The sequence below is a fragment of the Geospiza fortis genome, unplaced genomic scaffold (assembly GCF_000277835.1).
Source record: "Geospiza fortis unplaced genomic scaffold, GeoFor_1.0 scaffold40, whole genome shotgun sequence".
Taxonomy (NCBI): domain Eukaryota; kingdom Metazoa; phylum Chordata; class Aves; order Passeriformes; family Thraupidae; genus Geospiza; species Geospiza fortis.
The window spans coordinates 8,925,834-8,945,587 of record NW_005054297.1 but is presented as its reverse complement, the minus strand read 5'-3'; the positions used below and the strand labels follow the sequence as shown (position 1 = coordinate 8,945,587).

General features: G+C 36.4%; 1 protein-coding gene across 1 annotated transcript; it reads left to right on the top strand.

Annotated features, from left to right (window-relative positions):
* Nucleotides 1-3,547: 3,547 nt before the first annotated feature.
* On the top strand, nucleotides 3,548-16,369 carry RELL1 (RELT like 1; the record flags this gene model as incomplete). The annotated part of the gene is made up of 6 exons (XM_005415450.3): nucleotides 3,548-3,803; nucleotides 5,527-5,598; nucleotides 6,897-6,954; nucleotides 9,523-9,762; nucleotides 10,417-10,590; nucleotides 13,897-16,369. Coding segments are annotated over 5 exons (798 nt in total), but the record flags the coding sequence as incomplete, so codon positions are not given.
* Nucleotides 16,370-19,754: the final 3,385 nt, after the last annotated feature.

The following is a 19,754-nucleotide window of genomic DNA, read 5'->3' as shown; positions in this document are numbered from 1 at the left end:
ATCCATGTTAATTTAATGAATTTTTAAATGAAAAAAATATTTCTAAGTATGTTTTCCTTCATAGTTCAAAATCTCTGTGAACCTTAACCCTATTAATAGATTAATCTATGTTACTGAGGATTCAGTTGATAAATTGTAATTATTTCAACCTTCTTCTGTCAGTAAAAAAAGTGCCAGTGTAGGCACAGTTTTCCTTTTGGAGGAAACGTAGGCACGATTTGCTCTTTTGGAGGGTGGTGATGGTGTTAAATTGTATCTGTGTTTTCAATGGCTGTGTCGCTGATGGGGTTTTAGGTTGATGATTTAAAAATAATTATGTTGGACATTATACTTTCTTTTAATAGAATCATAGAATGCTGAGGGTTGAAGGGGACCTTAAAGATTGTTCAGTCCCAACCCTCCTTGCACCACCTCCCTCTAGACCAGGTTGCTCAAAACCTTATCCACCCTGGCCTTGAATACTGCCCTCACATTTAAAAATTTTCTGCACATAATTAATGCTGCTGCCCTTTTTTTTTGAACATAGTCTGAGACTGTGGCTCCATGTTACTACAATTACTCTGGGATGTTTGTTCTAGATGTACTTGTCTATTCTTGCTCATTGTTTTTTCCCCCACTTCAGCATACTCAGTCAGTGGATTGTCTTAACAGAGGAGTTTGCCAAACCTCAGGCTATACTGATTCAGTAAAATGACTGCTTAAAAATGAAAGATTTTTTTTGTGGCCTTGTTTCTTGAAACCTGGTTATCTCAGTAATCGAGTTAAAAACTATTTTTAGGATTACCTCTGTCAGGAGCACAGTGACTGGTGTAGCAGAGAACTGAATGGGAAGGGACCTCTGAAAGCCACTTTGGATCTGGAGGAATTGCAGTGAACCATGACGTGGAAAGCCAGAGGCATGGACCTCTAGCCATGTTACAAGGCCCCCTTGCTCTCTGTGTTTGGTGGGAATTTCCTGCCATGGTTATGGAGAAAATGGATGCTTGTTTGGGCAATCCGTGGCACTCTTGCCACAAAGGGAGGCAGAAAACCCAAAGTTGAGTTGGATAAATTTTATGACCCTTCCACAAAATGGCTTGACTAGCAAGTGGAAGTTGATAGAAGGGAGGTGTTTCCCATTCATTCTTAAAATCAATACAGTGCAACAAAATCCAAAGTATCTGCGTGTTGTGTTGTCTTAGATTTGAGCAGGAAAAGTGCTTATTTATTAATACCCTTAAGAGCTTGTGTTGTATACTGTCTCAGTTGTATTTCCTAGATTCTGAGATGTTGTAGTCATTCAAGTAATACTTCTCTGGTGTGATGGTTTTCTCCTGCCTCGAAAGTAAATGAAACTACTTTTGCTGATTAACTGGGATACTTTGTGGCTGTTGCTACCTGATGAGTTAAAAAAAAATATATTTTGGTATATTAAAACATGAATTATAAATTCTTAGAATGCAAGTAAACTGCATGTAAGATCAGCCTTCTCAGTTACATGACTGTATCCCTTACCCTTTCCTGTCTTCTGTTTCCTTGCAGTATAAAACAACTGCAGTCTTGAAGTGTTAAATTGTAGATATTTTTCAATTGTCCTACTCAGGCATACTAGAGCTTCAAAGGTTACATGTTGGTAAATTCTGCACACAGTCATCTGTAGGATTGCTGCCCTCTTAAAAGTGAATAGCTTTCTCTTTTGGGTTTGGGAACAAACTAGACCATCTGGTTTTGTCCAAAGCAAATATCCTGAGATTCTGCTTAACATTTAGTTTTGAGATCTGTTCAGTAATTTGTTTGCACTTCTTTCAGTTTGTCTGCATTTCTGCTATTTCGTAGGAAATTATTTTAGCAAAATGCTTAATACATCTTCTTTTTTTCTTGTTGCTAATTGGGGTTTATCAGTCGTTATTTCAAGTAATTTCCATTGTTTTCACTTTGAGCAAGATTTGTGTATTGCATACTAACTACCCAACTGACAATTTGAGACTGTTCTGAAAAATTCAGAAATGTTTTAAAATAAAAGGTTTACTGTTTCTAGAGGAATAAAGAAAACTAGGGTAAGTACCAAACTTCTCTTTGCTGTCTGTCACCTTACTGGTGTTTCTCAAATGCAACGTAGTTTTGCAGCCAGTGCAGGAGATGTTTGTGGAATAATGCTCTTTCTGCAAATTTTTGGAGGCTTCCTTTTTTTTTTTTCTTTTTTTTTTGTTTGGTTTGGTTTGGTTTTTGTTTGTTTTGTTTTTGAAAGGAAAGGATTATAATTGTAGACATTTGTGTTGTGAAAGTGTCCCTGTCATGTAAATGGTTTTCTGCTGACTTCTATTCTTCAGCGAGTTTGATGAATGGAACAATGGTGAATTTCCTTGTCCATTTCAATACAAGTAGATGGGAAATAGATGGATAAAAAAATGAACACTTTCTGGTTGACATTATTTCCTACTCAAAAAAAATTGTTTTCTGCTGGAGTGGAGGAGAAGAATAGAAGGTAGAAATGTATGTTTGGGATAGTAATATGTAAGTCTTTATTGTATGGGGTGGGGAATGTGTATAAGCTCTAAGGGTTTGCAAAGGTTTTGAGTATGCAAGGTGTAATATTGGATTTATCTGAGCTGTTGACCTTTTTATACTTTGATATGGGAGAAGGTACTGTGTTCTTAGTTTCTTTGTGTATATTGGACTTAAAAGTGTGTTAATATTGAAGAGATTGTTCAGAGATGTGGAATGTTCATTATCTGGATGGAGCTTATGTGCAAAACCTGATCTAATCAGTGCTGCTTTTAGCAGCACTTGGGCTGATGAATTTCAAGTTTCCCTTCTAATGTAAATATTTTATACTTTTGATAGGTCAGAATCCCAGTTTATAACATGGAGTTTACATCTGTGAAATTCAGAACTTAAATGAAACAAAAGTGCTTAAATGTGGATATAGTGTGTGACAATGCTTCAACTTAAATTCTTTGCAAGCAAAAAGAATTCTTTCATGTCAAGTTTAAATACAAAATGATTTCCAGATCTCAGACAAACAATGAGTCCACCTTATTCTGATGAGTAGGGAGTGGATGTTCTTTTGAGAATTTCCACTGTCAAAAGAAAAGTAAAAATCAAGGCTATTTCTTTCACACCTGATAATTTTTCTATGCAAGGTCAATATTAAATCCTGTATTTACTCTCATATTAGGGAAGGATCCACATTTTATTGGTAATTTTGCATGAACTCCTGGACTGGAGGAATATTATAGCATTTTCCTCGCTGATGTGAACAAGGAGCAATGGTAGTGTTATTCTTCTGTGAAACATGTGAGCCCTTTATTTGAGATTACAAGCCTGTCAGGCTACAGTATGGTTGGTTCTTCACTGTTATATTGATGAAATATCACACAGGTTTTTTGGGTGTTAGATGTTTGTAATTGTTTGGTGAAGAGGGAATATTTGCTGTTTCTGGTGTAAGTTGTCAGCCAGTAGAGTATGTGTTTTCCTTTTCATTGCAGAAGGTACTGTGGAGATTTGGTCATGCTTGTAATTTTCTGAATTTTTTCAAGTGATTTACAGTGTATAGTGATACATTTATTTATTGATTTACATAGATGGAGAGGTTCCATTGGTTTTGTCAAGCCATGGCTTACAGACAACTACTTTGACAACTAAAATGGATGGCAATGATGGCAAGCCTGAACACCTAGAGTATATTGCCTTTGCTTTGGTTCCTGTTTTCTTCATCATGGGTCTCTTGGGGATCCTTATCTGCCATATCCTTAAGAAAAAAGGATACCGTTGTACAACAGAAGCTGAAGAACTAGAAGATGAAAAAATTGATGAAAAAATAGGTAATCAAGTCTAATAAACAAATTCCTATTTCTGTACATTGCAACTACTATGAAATAATTTATTGTGAGACTTCTGTCATTTCTGTGTCTATATTTGACATCAAAGCAGTATTAAGAATAATATTTTTGTTACTACATGTCACTTGGGGTTTGATCTCTGCCAGTCAAATCCAGGCGTGTTCCGCTTTTCCCATGCGAGTCTGCTAACATTAAGTAGGAGCTTACAGAGGGATCAAAGTATCCCTATATTTGTTTGCAACTCCACAGATGGAATCACCGGATCATTTTTCTGTATTTTGCATGCTGTTAACAACAAAGTACTGTTGTACGTGGTGCTTGCTGAGAAGTGGCAAAAAGCTTCCATTTAAAGCCTAAAATCTTAGTTTTATGTTTTGCAGTCTTAATTTGTTCCTGTTGTGCTGTCATTCACTTCTCCCCTCTCTTTATAAAACCAAGCCTTTGGACTGAATATCTTTATTCTGTTTTATGTAATGCTACTTATAATTTTTCCTTAAAGATGCCTTTTTTTTATCCTAATATTTGTTCATTTGTACCCTTGTTTTTATTGTTCCTTTTTCCCATTTATTCTTACTTGGGGAAAAAAATGGTGTTACCAGGCGGGAAAGGCTATAACATGGTATAGCATTTGTAAAATGTAAGTAAGAACAAAAGTCGCTTGTCAATACTCCTCTTCCTTTCTCCCGATTAATTTCATTCAGTAGGTTCATAATGAGTGCAAATTACAGTGGCTCTGTGGTAAGGGTAGACCCATGTGGTGCAGTAATGATGTGTCAATGTGTTCTTAGGCATTAACTGCCTGGGGCAGCTGAGCAGTGAGTGGAGCTATCTGATCTGTTAGTTCCCCTGGGTGGAACGGGGGAGTGGCAGTGAAATGGGGACATCCCCCATGTCTCTGTGGCAGGAAGGAGCTGCCTCTAATTTACATTGCAAAGTTGCAGGTATTAGGATGAAGCATGGGTGCAGAGGTGGGGAAGCTCCTAATTTAGTACATAAGAGAAAAATTTAGAGTCTAGCCTATCAAACTTGCCTCAATCCCATTTTTTAAAATGAAGCATTATAACAGTTATTAGGGAAGGGCACAGTTTTGCCTCTTCATTGTTTTAGTTCCCCAATTGATCTTCACTCTTTGCTGATTATTCTAGGGAGGCTTTTAATATTGTTAATGGGTGCATTCTGTTACAAAAGTTTTCAGTTTTTTTTTTAATTAATCAATTGTTACGTCCTTGAAGATGTGAAAATCTTAAATTGAATCCCCCTCATAATAAAAGTGGATAGTAGCTGCTTTAGAATAGTGGTTTGAGACAGTTAAACATTTTGTGTTGTTTTGGTTTTTTTCCCCCTCCCTGTTGTTAGGATTAGAAATGCTGCTCTCTTATTTGTCTCCTCCTTACTAGCTAGAGAAGGAATTTTGAAGTATGTTTATGAAAATACTGACCTTAATTAGTTCTCAGCTAAATTTGTTTGGGGTACTGTAGAGACGATAAACCTGTGTTCATAGTTTTTACTGGACAAGGATGATAAAGTCCTACCTAAGCTTTTCCTCCAAGTGACAAAAAAATCTTGCCTCTTTTTTGAAATGTAGTTTCTTCTGGTTTGTGTTCAGTTTTGGTTGTGACTGTCTTATCATTATTTATTTTTAAAATAGTTCAGTTCTTGATTCATAAGGCCAAGATACTGACAACATATTTATTTCTTTGCACAGAAATGAATGAAACTATACATGAGAATAGTGACACTGTGGGACAAATTGTTAACTACATCATGAAAAATGAAGGTACAGTATTGAAGTTACTGCCATTGAAGTTAGCAGCCCTTATGATGGTGTTCTATAACAAATATGTTTTTTCGGATAGTCTGACTTATGGTATGTTCACCTGCTTTCATTTAATATCCAATTTGTTCATTCTTAGCTCTTTGAAATTTTCTTTACAAGGCAGTAACTTCAAGCACAATAGGGAAGTTTCTTGCTTACTTGAAAATTGTTTTGTATGGTAAATTCAGGTCATGCATTTCCATGTATTTTAACTGTTTAGGTGTTTGGGTCTTTTTGGTTCAGCCTTTTGCTTTGTGAAGTAAAAGCTCAATGTTGCTTTCTTAGTGGCAGTGTTTAAAGCCTGTGGAAACTTTTATGTTTTGGCTAGATTTAACTTCTTGTCCTGAAGTGATTCTTGCAGCACTTGTCTGATGAGAGGCTTGTGCATAACTGACACAGTATATAGCACTAATGGGTATTTATGTAGCACTAATGGGTGATTTGATATATAGCACTAATGTTGAATTCTGTGCGTGTTATCTGCATGTGTCTGCAAAGTAAAGGATAAGATGTGACCGAGAAAACAAAATCATAGTTAAGCACCCCATGGAATGCTTGGTTAGTTCAGAATGTATTTGCCCAATAGAAGAAATGTTTAGGAGACTGGATGTTTTTATAGGACAAGAGCAGTCAGCCTTTTGATTTTACATTTGTATAAATCAGAGTTCTGACCACTGAACTTGCTTTGAGTTACCTCTGAATTAGTCCTCTGGAAAAGCAATGGTTTTGAGTTTGCATGTGGGGATTTTTGGATTTTGTTGTTTGGGGATTTTTTCTGTTGTTTGGGGTTTTTTTTAGACTGTTAGTGCTTTGAGCTTGTGTATTTTTCCTTGAGATTGGGATTAGGTAATTCGTGTGTTTTGATAGGAAATGAGCAATTGATAGTTCTTGGCTGATAATTTTCATTTTGTGGGGCTCACTTAAACTGATGTTTTTAATCTGAAGTTAAGTTAAACATGTGAGGTGATTCAGAGATTTTGTTCAAGAGTTTTGTGTAGATGGCTGTGTTTCATGGCTTGCATTGGGGTGGAGCTTTGAGTGCGATATCAACTGCAATTTTAGTAGTTCATGTTAAGGTTACCCATAGAATTACATTAACATTTTTTTCTGCAGTTTTCTTTTGTGCTTTTTTGGAGATACATAATGCAGTCATCTTTCTTTTAAATGAAATATCTTTGAGGAACCTTAATTTTGGTTTTGGTTTTTTTCTAAAGTTAGAACCGTTCACTTTTGAAGAGTTCTGTTTATTCTCATTGCAGCAAATGCTGATGTGTTAAAGGCCATGGTAGCAGATAGCAGTGTCTTTGAACCTGAAAGGTAATTACTCCTCATTTTAATGCATGTTTCCTGAGGCAACTAAAAGCGTATGCTTTCAAAGGACTTTGTTTCCTGAACTCTTAAGACTACATCGCTTGCTTGAGTTACCAGCTAAGAGAATAATACTTTGATTTTTCCATCGTGTTTGAGTCCTTAAATTGTAACATATACCCTGGGTTAGTGACTGGCTCTTCTGGTTATATGTTCTAGGTGCATGATACAGTTTTTCGGCATTTTGGTCTAAAAATTTACAGATGCTGCAAATACTGGTTTACTTTGGGGTGGAGTTACATACAAGGTGGCTTAGTCCAAAGCTACTGTGGCTTCAAAGAACAGAACAGCACTCATTTCATTTGTATAGGTGCTAACTTACAAGAGACATCTTTTTCTGTGTCTGCTTTTGGTTTACTTTTTTCTTTATAATTGTAACAATAGACATTGGTTGACCTATCTGTTAGGATTTTTCACTGCACAGGTAATTATGTAGAGAAAGCATGTCTGCCTTAGATGCATTGTATGTGTAAAAAAACTTGTAGATGCATCATATGTGTAAGTGCTTGTATTTTTACCTACATCTAGACTCTCAATACTCTTTGTATATAACTTCATATTCAAGGCAGAGGAGATGGAAGTTGAAGTAGTATTGTGTCACCTATAAAAGAATTAGGAGTATATAGTTTCAGCAAAACAAAGAGTATAGAACCATTAAACACCTGTTCTCATGGTGAGAAGCTTGGTTATTGAAAAGACCCCTGAATTTCCAAAGGGATTTCTCCTGAAGTATAGATATTTTTAAATGTCTGTGGTTCTGTAGAGATATTTGTTTGAATTTTTTGCATAGGCATATGTAATGTTATCTTGGGCATTTTAGCCTATAGTTTCAGTGGTGAATTAAAATATGAAGAGTAAGGAGGAGAGAAAATGATTGCTCTTACAGAATCTGACAGATACTCCTGAAGCTTTTGTAATCAAGGAGAAATCCTCTGTATTTCTTTGCAAGTTCTGAGCGCTATGAAACTTCGTAATTATAGAAATAGTTATGGTTGAGTAAAATCTACCCTTCTCTTAGTTGAAGCCATTGGTTCTGTCTTTGCTTCAGGTTTTGAACTGCTTTTATTTTCCTTAATAGCATTTTCTTATTTATTTGAAGACCATTAAATATTTCTTGCCAATATTTTTATTTGGAGAATGAGCATCCAAGTAACTCCCAGTCTTCTCTGGCATGTTTTACTTCTTTAATTTGTTCTTTCTGTTCTCCTTTGGAGTCTCTGCAGTTTGTTTGTATTTCTTGAAATAACATTTCTAAACCTGCATGGTAGGATCGGATCAGGCATGATTAATGCTGAGTATTGTAAATTTAGGTTCACAGGTTATACTTCTGTTATTTCCACTGTTTTGTCATTTTTAAGCAAGAATGTTGTTAATGATTCATGTTCTGCTCATGATCCTCTTTTTCTGAAGAATGGTCATCTGTCTGATTCTTTTTGGTCTAGGTTTGGGTAAAGGCTTTCTGCTAAAACACTGAGAATTTGTGTTGTCCTTACTGCAATACATCCTGTATTTTTAGTAAGATTTGTGTATATGTGAATGTCTTTCATATACGTGTTCTCTTCTTATCATTCTAATTTCTTATCTTGACCTCTGCAGTTGCTATGGGTTACCCAAAGCTTATGGGTACTTTAGTTGTTCTTCTGTTCTGTTACCCAGTGAACTATTCAAAGCACTGAATATAACCAGCATCAAAAAACCCCACATTTAGTATGACTTTGCAGTTTCACAGCAATTACAGATACATTACATTCTGTATGTGTTTTTAATATTTTTTTACAAGATGCTGCTGTACTCTACAGTTATTTCACCTTTCATGAGCTCTGGTCTGCTGTGTTACAAGACAGTGTTAAAATTGATGCTAAAGTCCAAAAAAAGTACAGCTGGTTTCTATCACTGCTATCTGTTTGTTTTTCTGCTTTTGAGGAAAATCAGATTGATTCTATTAGTTAATCTCAAATGCCTTTTGGCAGTTGTACTGCTTTTTCTTTCTAGGTACTTAAAATTTTATTTTTTCCCTTGAAACTGGATGATGATGTTTCCTTTTGTCATTGTGGTACACATTTTAGTTTTGCCTCCTTTCAGTATTGTGGGACTGTGCTCTTCTGCTCGGAGTTCCTTGAGATCCTGTAACAATTCTGAAATACTTTCTATAATTTTCCAAGGCAGTTTTTTTTTGTGAGTGTAAGCAGCTTATTAAATGTCTTCTTCAGTGTAAGTTCATGTAACCTATTCTCTTCTATTTAAGCTGACTTTTTCCCCTCTCTTTTTTTTCTTGTCTTTTATGTTAGTTACCTTAACCACATGACTGCAGCTGAATTAGTTTGTGAAAGTGATTCCAATTGCAAAAATAGAATATTGGAGGGAACTCTAAGCTGGACATCCTCACAAATAAATGTTTCCTGTAAAAACTGGTTATTCACTAGACATAACTGAAGGTTGGATTTCATCCTTTTTTCTTTTTAAGAAATAGTATTTTATAGTAAACATTAAATTTTCTTTATTTCTTTTTTTCTACAGCCCATTATCTCCTACCTCTCCTGAGAGTCCAGTGAGTCCGGGGACTCCTTTGTCACCAGGTGTTGTTCCATTCAGACACAACTGCAAAACCCATCACTTCCATACTGTTGGAGGAGTGGTGGAAAAGGATGTTTGTACTCGCTGTAGTCACAAACGATGGCACCTTATAAAGCCAGCTCAAAAATCTAAAGAGAACAGAAGAAGTCGTATTGGAGAAGTTACAGTCCTTTCTGTAGGAAGGTAAGGCTTAGGTAATTTTGTTGTATGCTTCTCTTAGAATGCTACAGTGGCCAGTCTTGGATCAGATATCTACTGATTCTGCTCTGTTTATAAGATTGGTGATTTTTTTTTTAATAACCCTGTTACTATTAGATTGAAGTTATTTCTGGAAGAAGTAAATGTGATTTTCTTTTTTTAAGAACTATGTAAAAAGATGGAGATTTACTGTGGGTGTAAATTTAAGGCTCTTGCTCATTTGATACAGGCTAAAAAGAAACAAGAATTGCATACTAATAAATTTCTCTGAGTTTGGTATTTCTCAAGTAAGTGTGAGGCTATAGGAACCACTTCATTCTATTTGTTATTTTTAATTCTTAACCTTATATTGTAGTTGTCTTAGAAAATCACTATTCTAAGAAGTGGTGTGCAATCTGTGGATTCTGCTTCAAAACACAATTCCCTGAGAAAGTGTGATTCAACAGTAGTGAGAACTAGAAAGGCCAGTAGGTGATAGGAAGGAAGATGCTCTGAAGTGAAGCAGTGTCCATGTAGGTGTCTGCTCTGACATCTTGTTCTGGGGACCTGGAAATTTGTTTCTGCCTATGCTGTTGCTCCTGAGAATGATCTAACTCTTCTGTGGGGAAATACAAGTGCGCTTTGTTTTGCTCACCTCAGATTTCGAGTCACAAAAGTGGATCACAAATCCAACTCCAAGGAGCGGAAGAGCCTGATGTCCGTTACTGGCGTGGAGAGCGTCAATGGGGAGATGCCAGCGAAACAGGACGTGAGCGAAGCACCCGCCACGCCTGCCAAACAGGACATGCAAGAGAGGAGGAGCTCAGAGTAAAGGCAGGTATCAAACATCTGAACATGAGGAACTCATACTGAAGGTGTTATGTTGTGAAATATGTGCAGGTAATCAGTACAGTTGAAAATGCGTCAGTTCTGTGTGAAAACTCAACTTTCAATTTCAAAATTCTCTACACAAGTCTGCGAAAATTATATGTGGTCACTCAGTTAATGGTAAGTTAAGAAAGGGTTTTTTATCGACCTAATTCTTATCTAATTGTTTATTCAGATTTTGTAATTAGAGTAGGTGTTGAAATAACTTTTATGGGTGTGGCACCACTAGTCCAACAGATAAAATGTCTGTGTATTAAATTTTGGCAATAAACAAATTTTGGCAATGGCTCAGATTTAGTGGCAATGTGCTTATTGTCCAAAACAAACAAGTGCTGACAGTTGTGTCACTGGAATAACTACAGTTATTCAATAACTATAGTGGCTTCCTTATGCTTGCTGTTTTGTACTGCATGCTTGTATAAGATGATTGCTTACTAGATACTTCTCTGATAGATCTGTGGAGCTTTGACTAATAGCAGTGGAGTCACATGAAACTGCTGATCTCACAGGGATCTTACTAAGCCTGGCGGTTGGGGTTTTCTTGTGAGTCATTAAACTTCAGTAAATTGCTTGAGTTACTCTATTGAGCATGTAAAAAACATGCCCAGCATGGTTTTGAAATGAAATCCTCGCTGTGCTGGTTTTTTTCTTTTCACAGTTTAGAATGTTAGGGAAAAAAAAACCCTGGAAGTTAATATGGTTTGCCTCTATTTTATGATATGCTGATGGATAATACGAAGGGGAAAGGTGATTTTAAACAAATGTGATTCAAAATTCAGTCTTGACCTTTGAGTAAGAAAGGCTCTGCGGTGACATAATAAAGGTGCTGGACTTGAGGAAAGTGAACAAAATACCCAGTGCCAAACACTCTGTATGCTGAGAGGATAAAATGATATTGTGTCAAACTATTGGTTACCTCAAATGGAAGAGGGAAATGCATAAGAGAAAATTTGGTCTGTTTAGAAAAGCAGTAAGACTCAAATGCCCTTGCGTATTTGAGGTTAGAGAGCTGGAATGTAGTGGGGGATACTTCCTCCCAACCCTTACTGGCAGCACAAGTTTGACTGTTGAACTAAACAGAATGTATTTGTCTTGCCTCTATGCCTCATCACTAAATTATACCCAGGTTTTTGGAAACATTGCTGTAGAGGAAAAGAGACTTGGACATGTGGTATGCTTCCAGATAATAAAAAAGTTATGGAGGGTAATGAGGTTTGTTTGTTTTTTTTTTTTTTCCCAGTAAATAAGAAGACAGTGATCGGCTAAATTGCAAGGAGGGGGAGCTCAGGTTTCAAAAATTAGGAAATTGGAATAAACATCTTTATTGCTGGACGTTTATAAGACCAGACTTGTCTGTGCCAGTGTTTTGCTTTTTGATCTGTAACACATTTTGGCAAATCACAGGTGCCTAATGCTGCTGTTTCACTGTTGCACTGAAATCTGTGAAGGATCTACAGATGTCAGTGAAAGGGAAACAGTACTCTTATTTTCTGATTCAGAATAATGTCCTTGTGCTCAAGGTTTTTTATGTTGATGTGCTTTCTATTTCTTCCCTTTTTAGAAATCAATATCATCTCAGTGCAATAGGAGATAACATCTTCCTTCACCAGACTGGCATTTCCTTGCCCTGTTAATTGTTTTGTTAGTTCTGTGACTATTTTTATTTCTTTTCTGTATCTCTAGTGGGAGAAATCTCATCAGATTGTTCATAATATGATTTTTTTCCTACTTAAAGGCAAGCTAGTTATCTTCTCTTTAAGCACAAGAAATAGAAAGAATAGGGCATATATGAAAATAAATTGCAGTGCACTTTGATTAAAAAAACCTCATCATTTTGAAATCACTCAAAATGTTATGTAGTCCATTTTTCTCTCTAATTTTTTATTTCCTCTCCTAAATAGGAACACTGTTCCTTGTAATTACCTAAAAGTTCTATAAATTTAAACCATTGCTACTTTAATTTAAAAATAAGCTCTTCTCTAGAGAGATACGATAGTAAAGCTGTAAAAAAATTGTCCATCTATGGCAGCTTTTTATTGTGGAACCTCCCCTTAGGATTCAAGTTTTGCCCCTTCTGAAAACAAATGTTCTAATAGCAGAGAAATGGGTCAGCAGAATATTTTAATGGTCTCTCAAGTCCAACAAAGCTATTTTGTAAATTGTCTGGGAAACTAGCCTGGTCTGTTTGATTTACACTACAAAAAGAAACAGATCTTGCTTCAAAAAGGATATGATACTGTTCCCTAGCATGGTTCTAGATCAGTTTTTGTCTACTGTCATGAGAAGCTGTTCACATGTAAACAGGTAGTAGTTAGACCTTTACTTCAGCTACTTATTTCAGACTTCTAATAAATTATTGTAGCCTAATTTACTGAAACTGAATAGATAAACTGCATTTAAGACTTTTGTACCTCTAGTCAGTACATTTCTGATGAAAGCTTATACTTTGGGGGAATTTGACTCAGAACTTCAGATGCAGATGAAGAAGGCATAAATATGTGTTTAACTGCTTCCAGAAAAGGTTTTCTGTCATTCAGAGGCTTTTTTTTCTGTCATTCAGAGGATTTGTGGCTGACTTTAGCCACTGTTACTGAGAGTTCCTGTATGAGGTGGAATTCCTGAGTGGGACAGTACCTGGATGAAATAGCATTGCTGACTGCCTGTATTTACTGCTGCTCTCAAGTCCAGGGTTTTTTTTTCCCTAAACTGATGTGTTCTGAAGCGACCTCTACAGTGTTTCAGCTTATCTAGTGTCTTGCTGGCTGTATCATTGAAAGTTGTGGCATGTCTTCTCTATGTCTTCAAGGTTCATGTTCTCAGCAGACTCCATCAGTTAATTTTCTTTCAAATATGCTTGATGGCACATAAAGAGTGGTAGATACACAGCTGATAATTGAAGTCAAAACTTTGAGTTGAGCTCTTGGACATCCATTTTAAGCTACTGGGTATAAACAGACTGGTACTGGTACACTGAAGCTATGTAACATTTTCCATTTGTAGTGCTTAACGTTGTGGTGTGATTTGTCAGTTGGTCCATGTGTTTGTCCATGCATTTCAAAGAGTACTAGCTCAATTTTTAGTTCCTCTTTATGATTTCACATGCTAAACTTGGAATGCAAGGCAACTACTTCATGCAATTGTGGCTTTTTTTTTCCATTTCAGAGCACCTGCTAACTTTTTAATTGGTGTGTCCATCCTAAAACTAATTTTGCTGTTTAGGTTTATTTTTAGAACTGTTTTCTTCTCTTACAGGTGGAACTTTTAGAAGATTGTCTGCAAGCACTTTGGAGAAAATTGACAACTCCCAAGAGATGCATACTATTTTAAGGAATGTATTTGTGGCAGTGTAGCATTTTAAAAGTTCTGTGATGTCATTCCTGCAAGGTTAAACACTTAATGGTTTTTGACCAGTAAAATAGTGAGATTTAGACACTTAAATACTGTTGAGCTGTGTGGACATCATAACGAATGGCTTCATCTTGGAAAGAAAACATACGTGCAAGTTTTTGGACAGGAAAGGTAAAAGCTTTATCAAGTCTTAAACTTTTTTTAGACACGCATTTATGAGCTCAATATAAAGAGTAATACAATTACCTCATGGATAAACTACATTCACCCCAGTGGTCCATTGAATTTTTCTTCTGTTCTGCCTGCTCCAAAATTGACAAGCGTTTGCTGAAGATAAAAGCCAGCCTTTGAAAGATGAAAATATTCTTTTAATCTAACTGCTTGTAGCCAAGTAAAACATACAAGGAGATAATTGTCAGCCAAATCTGCACGTGTGCCTTCAGTACATAAACCCAAGTCTGTGCAGGGTACCTCACAGTAGAGGCTGGTTCAGTAATATGCAGATGTTAAATTAAATTGTTGTTCCCCAGACCCAAAACTCTCCCTTACTACTTGACCTAGGCTGAAGAGCATCTTTTTGTATGCAGTTGGATGAGCTCTTGGTGAGGTTACTTTCCTCTTTGCCTTGTGTTCTCCTGTTCTCTTGTAACTGCTCACTCATATTTGAAGAGTGCCTAATAGTTTTGCTTTTCTTTTCTTGTTCTTACCCACAGGTTCCTTATTAAGTTAAGGCAACAGATTTCAAGCCTTAGATAAGGATATGGAATATTGGGCATTAAAAAATTTATGGAATATTATACTAAAGTGCTTCAGAGTGGCTTTATTGGACTAAGGGTAGTTGTATTCATTGGCAACAAAATCTTAAGCCAGTGTTACTCCTTTAATATTTTAAGTGTGACAATGCTAAAATTTCCATGGTATTCTCATATTAATTTTCTGTATCTATTTATGATCTCAGATTTGTCCTGTTACTTGTTCTGGGAGAGAAATCTCTGTAATACTTCAGCAAGCTTTTCTGTGTAACAGAAAATCATATCATTTGTTCTGAGTGCCTAAGAATATAAGCTCTAATATAATGCTTTTTAGTAGAGATTGCACTATATTCTGAGAACTATAACTTAATCTGCTTTATGAACTCAAGGAAAATCAGTGTATGGTTTTGAAATGGATTTATTTTAAATTGATACCTTCAGTCTTTTTAAACAAGAGCTCTAAATTGTGTTTCTTCTTCATATCTGAGAATTGTGTTTCTTCATTGATTTATGTATGCAGTGTTAACAATCAGTGTGTACAAAATTACTCTTCTTGCTTGTGTGTTAGTTACTCTCATGTCTTACCAGGAAACATCAAGTTTTTTCACTCTTGCTGCAAGTATGTACTGCTGATGGTCTTCCTTCTGTGTGTATCCACAAGATGCTGACTGGTCCTATCAATGTGTACTTTTCAGCGATGCTATATTTGCCAAAAAATCCACCACTACCCACCCAACCTTTAAAAATAATAAATGTTTTATTGTTCTTTTCAAAATGGATATTTTTAGAAATAATTGTCTGTCCTTGAGAACTCAAAATAACTGTTTGGCTGGGACTCTAACTTCAATGTTTAGCACTGCTCCCTGCTCCCATAAATTTAAAATCAGCTTGTGAAACCTCTTCAATATTTAAGTACAACATAAACAGCAATCTCATCTTACAGGCACACATTAAGCTTCACATGATTATTTGTGTGAAGAATATTTCTAGAAGATATAATTAGTATTGGTTGTAGTAATAAGCTTTCAATTTCCAAGAGATTGATTGCTATGAGTATAAAAATGTGTACTGGGAAAAGGGAGCATTTGAGAAAACAGCAGTTTTCAAATAATTTTCAGAAAGAAGATACAAAGTTACAGACTGTCCCCAAAGCTTTTTCTAAAAAAAGGGCATTTTGTCTTGATATTGTATTTTGATGCATGATGGGTTAGTATGGCAAATAAATGGCAAAAGGATGGAAGAAAGTTTAAATGGTAATATGTATTTTTTTTACTTATTTTAAAAGTAGTTTCTATTTTGATTCCATTGAAAATACATAGAATAAAAGGGATGGAAAGATGTTGGGTGTGTAAAATATTGTTTACCTGTATAAAGTAATTATGTAAGGTATTATGAGACTTGATATGTGCAAGAATTGAATTTATGCATTGCTACCTAAGCAAGAGAGGATTTAGAAACTGTGCCTGTTTCATTGCCTTTAACACTACACTGCTGTTGTAGGGGTATGCATATTGCCATATTAGTCTGCTTTTCTTAAATTTGCTTAGCAAATGTATTTTTAACAAAATAGTTTATATACAACTTTTATACTACAAAACAGTAAATAAAAAAATATTGATTCTTAAGCTTGCTTCTGACTTCTTTTAGCCCTCGGTGATTGAGTGAAATTTAATTTTTGCACCATCTAAATGTAAAATGCAGTCTTTTTGCCTCTTAAGTTTTTGTTTATGGAGGTAGTGAGAATGTTAGTTTATAGTGTGATGTACGTCAGAGCAGTAATCTTTTCTTCAGAAAGGACAATTGCAAATACTACTTTAGTTTCATATTTACACGAGAAAGACAGGAATCTGTACTTTAACCCAAGCTGGTGTCTTAAATTTAAAATACGAAGATTTTTAACTTTTTATTATATTTGATGCAGAGCTTTTAAAAATACTCAACATTATTCTTAATTTTTTTATAAGGTAAGGAATGAAAAATCACAAATGACAGGAAGTTCTTTGCAGTTGTTTCCTCTCTGCCCGTGTCCGTCTGTGATACTACAATGCTTGATTTGTCCTATTATGTTCTCACAGATGACTGTGATCTGTAAAGAGCATTAAAATGGGTTTTGCTGTATGAATAGTTTGAAGGAGCCTTGAAGCAAATTTTGGCTAGCTGAGATGTGATTATCAGTGTACAATCATGTTTACAGGTTTGGGGTTTTTATTATTTCAGTGCTCCTAGCAGTGTCATGTAGGGTCTGTTTTGAGCTCTGATTTTGAATTTCAGAGGTTGATATACAGCTGTGTTTTATATTGAGAATGTTAAAAAAAGAAAAAAAAGATTTAAAAGTCCTTTCAGGCCTTAATCTTCAGACAGAATTGACACACTGCTGCTGCTGAAGCTTCTGGAAGTTCAACACACTATGTGGGTCTCATTTTCAGGAATTTTTGTTTTGTTCTTTTTTTCTTCTATGTACAAATTCTTTGTAGTATGTGTAGTATGCAGTTTTTATTAGACAATATGTACATACACTGAAATACAAAAGGATTGCTGTATTAAAGTTTGAGAAATTCTGTTATAACTGGACTGACATAGACAAGTCCTCAAAAGAAACACAAAAAAATTATTTCAAATGGATTTTATTTTCTTCACATGGATTAATTCTTGTATTACTTTTCCCCAATGCAGGCACTTCATTTTTAGTGAAGAATTATTCCAAAATTCAGGATCTTACCTTATGCTGCTGTAGCAAAATAGTCCAGGGAGCTACTTCTATGTTTAATAAAATCTGATTTTACTTGTAAAGAGCACAGAGCCCATGTGCAATGTATTTTTGAAACATGGTAAGAATTAAAGCATTTCTTTTTTTTTTTAATCTCTTTATGAAAGTCTCAGTTGAAAGCATGCCATAGTGTACCTGGTTTCTCATTGCCATTTTCTTTCTGAGCTATATCCCTGTTTTTCACATACACAGAAACTTTCACAAAATTGGTACCTTATATGGTCCCTGTACTCCCAGGTGTGTTGTGTGTCACTTGGTGAAAGTGTTACTGCAGCCAGCTGCTCCCGTTCTGGGGGAATGCTGAAGCACAAGTGTTTTCCTGTGTGCTTAAATCTGAAGATGTTGCAGCTATGCACTACCTAGGAATAATCCCAGCCTCCAGTATTCCTGCAGAGGGTGTGTGTACAGCTTGAATTGAGAGCTCTTTTGAGGCTGCTGGAGCCATGGGGCTGCCACTTCCAGTGAGCAGAGCTGAACTGAAAGACACAGAAGAAGGAAATACACACTAAAAGCATGATAAGAAATTACAGAAAAAAAAGGTGCCAGATAGATTTGTTGTCTGTTTTTTTTCTTGGTTATTTCCCCCCCCCCCCTACAAATGAATTAGCTTTTACTTAACTGCATACTAATACAAAAATCATGTGGGTTAAAAGGATCCTTTTTATGAGATTAGCCTTGTCTGAAAGAGAGGACATATGGTCTGTTCTGGCTTGGTAATGCTGAAAGTGCCTACTGGGTTGGAATGTGAAACTGTCACTCCTAAGGAAATAAGTTTCCTGGCTGTTTAGTGGTCATTGAGGACTTCCAGCTGTGACCTGTAGTATGAAGTGTGGATCAATTTGTATCTATTAATTTAGGGTTTCTGGGCACTTTATTTTCCCTGCTAAGTGACTAATGCTACTGCTAATGGGTAAACAAGAGTGGTTAAGTCTTGGCTATCTAGTATTAATGAACAGCATGTAACACTTGGACAAATAAAAATGGATTTAATTTTTTTCTCAGTGTTTAGTGAAATCCTGTGTTTTGGGATTTTGTTTGAGGGAGGCTGGGCTCAAAATACTGGCATCTGAAATTTCCACTTGTTGATTTCTTTTTTTAATTTTAAATACTTTTTTGCAGTGGTAGGGAGCCTGCACTAAGGTGCTGCTGTTTTTTTTACTCAAGCCGTGATTGGATGTTAGCTGTTGTTCTGGATGCTCCCTTTTTCCTCTCTGAGGGGGCTGGCTGATTCTGGAGCTACCATTGCACAGAGCTGGAAAGCACCCTGTCAGCCTTGGAGCTTCCTTCCTGGCAGGTTGACGTCATCTGCTGAGGCAAAACTAATAAAAGGATATGTAGGGCTGGAGCAGGATAAGGAAAAGGAAGCTGAAGTGTTTGAGAAGGTAGGAGTCTGTTCCTTTAACTTTCAAAGAAAAGGTAGGAGACATGCCAGACTTGTAGTGCCGGAAGCAAGATGGTGGCAGAAGCCTTCAAACAGACATTAGTGTCAAGATCTGAAAGCTCTATGCTGTTAGAGTAAACAGCTTCCAAATTATCTGGAGGAAAGCAGTGGGTTGGTGGTGTATTTTGCTATGGAGTTTAGATAAGTGAAGCCAAGTCCCCTGTGGCATGGACTTAGTGCAGATCCAGTTACGTGGGTAGTGCTTGGCCATCTGTCTCTGTATGTCAGGCCTTGTGTGGGTCTGTGTCAGTCTTTAGCTCAGTGCACCTGTTGAAACTGAAACACCTCTTAAATTATATCTAGGCAGCCTCTAGCACTGCAGAGGTGGAGTGTAGCGGCAGCTACAACACAAAGGAGGATGTATTAGCAAACGCATTTTTCTACCAGTGTAACCCCTCAGTTTTAGATGTGTAATGCCTCTGATGCCCCCTTCCCTTGTCTATTTTCAGTCAGTCATCCCAGTCCTGTCACTTCTGGGCTGCAGAGTTGTTAGAAGTGCAGCAAGACAGACGGGAGGCACTTGTGCTGGTACTCCACCATTGTGGGGGTGGTCTTGAAATGGGCCAAGGGATTCAGGACACTTTTTGTGGCTGTCAGCATGGAGCAGAACAGCAGAACAACTAACAAATCTAGCTGGTACCTGATGCAGAGGGACAGGTTTGGAGAGACACTGCTGGGGAGGGCAGGTTCAGAGAAGAGGCAGCAATGGGAGTGTGAAAGACTTGGGAAGATAGACTGAAAAATAGTAGTGATAGGGCAGAAGCAGTTGAGATGAACTCTTGTCTCTGAACTGTTCTGAATA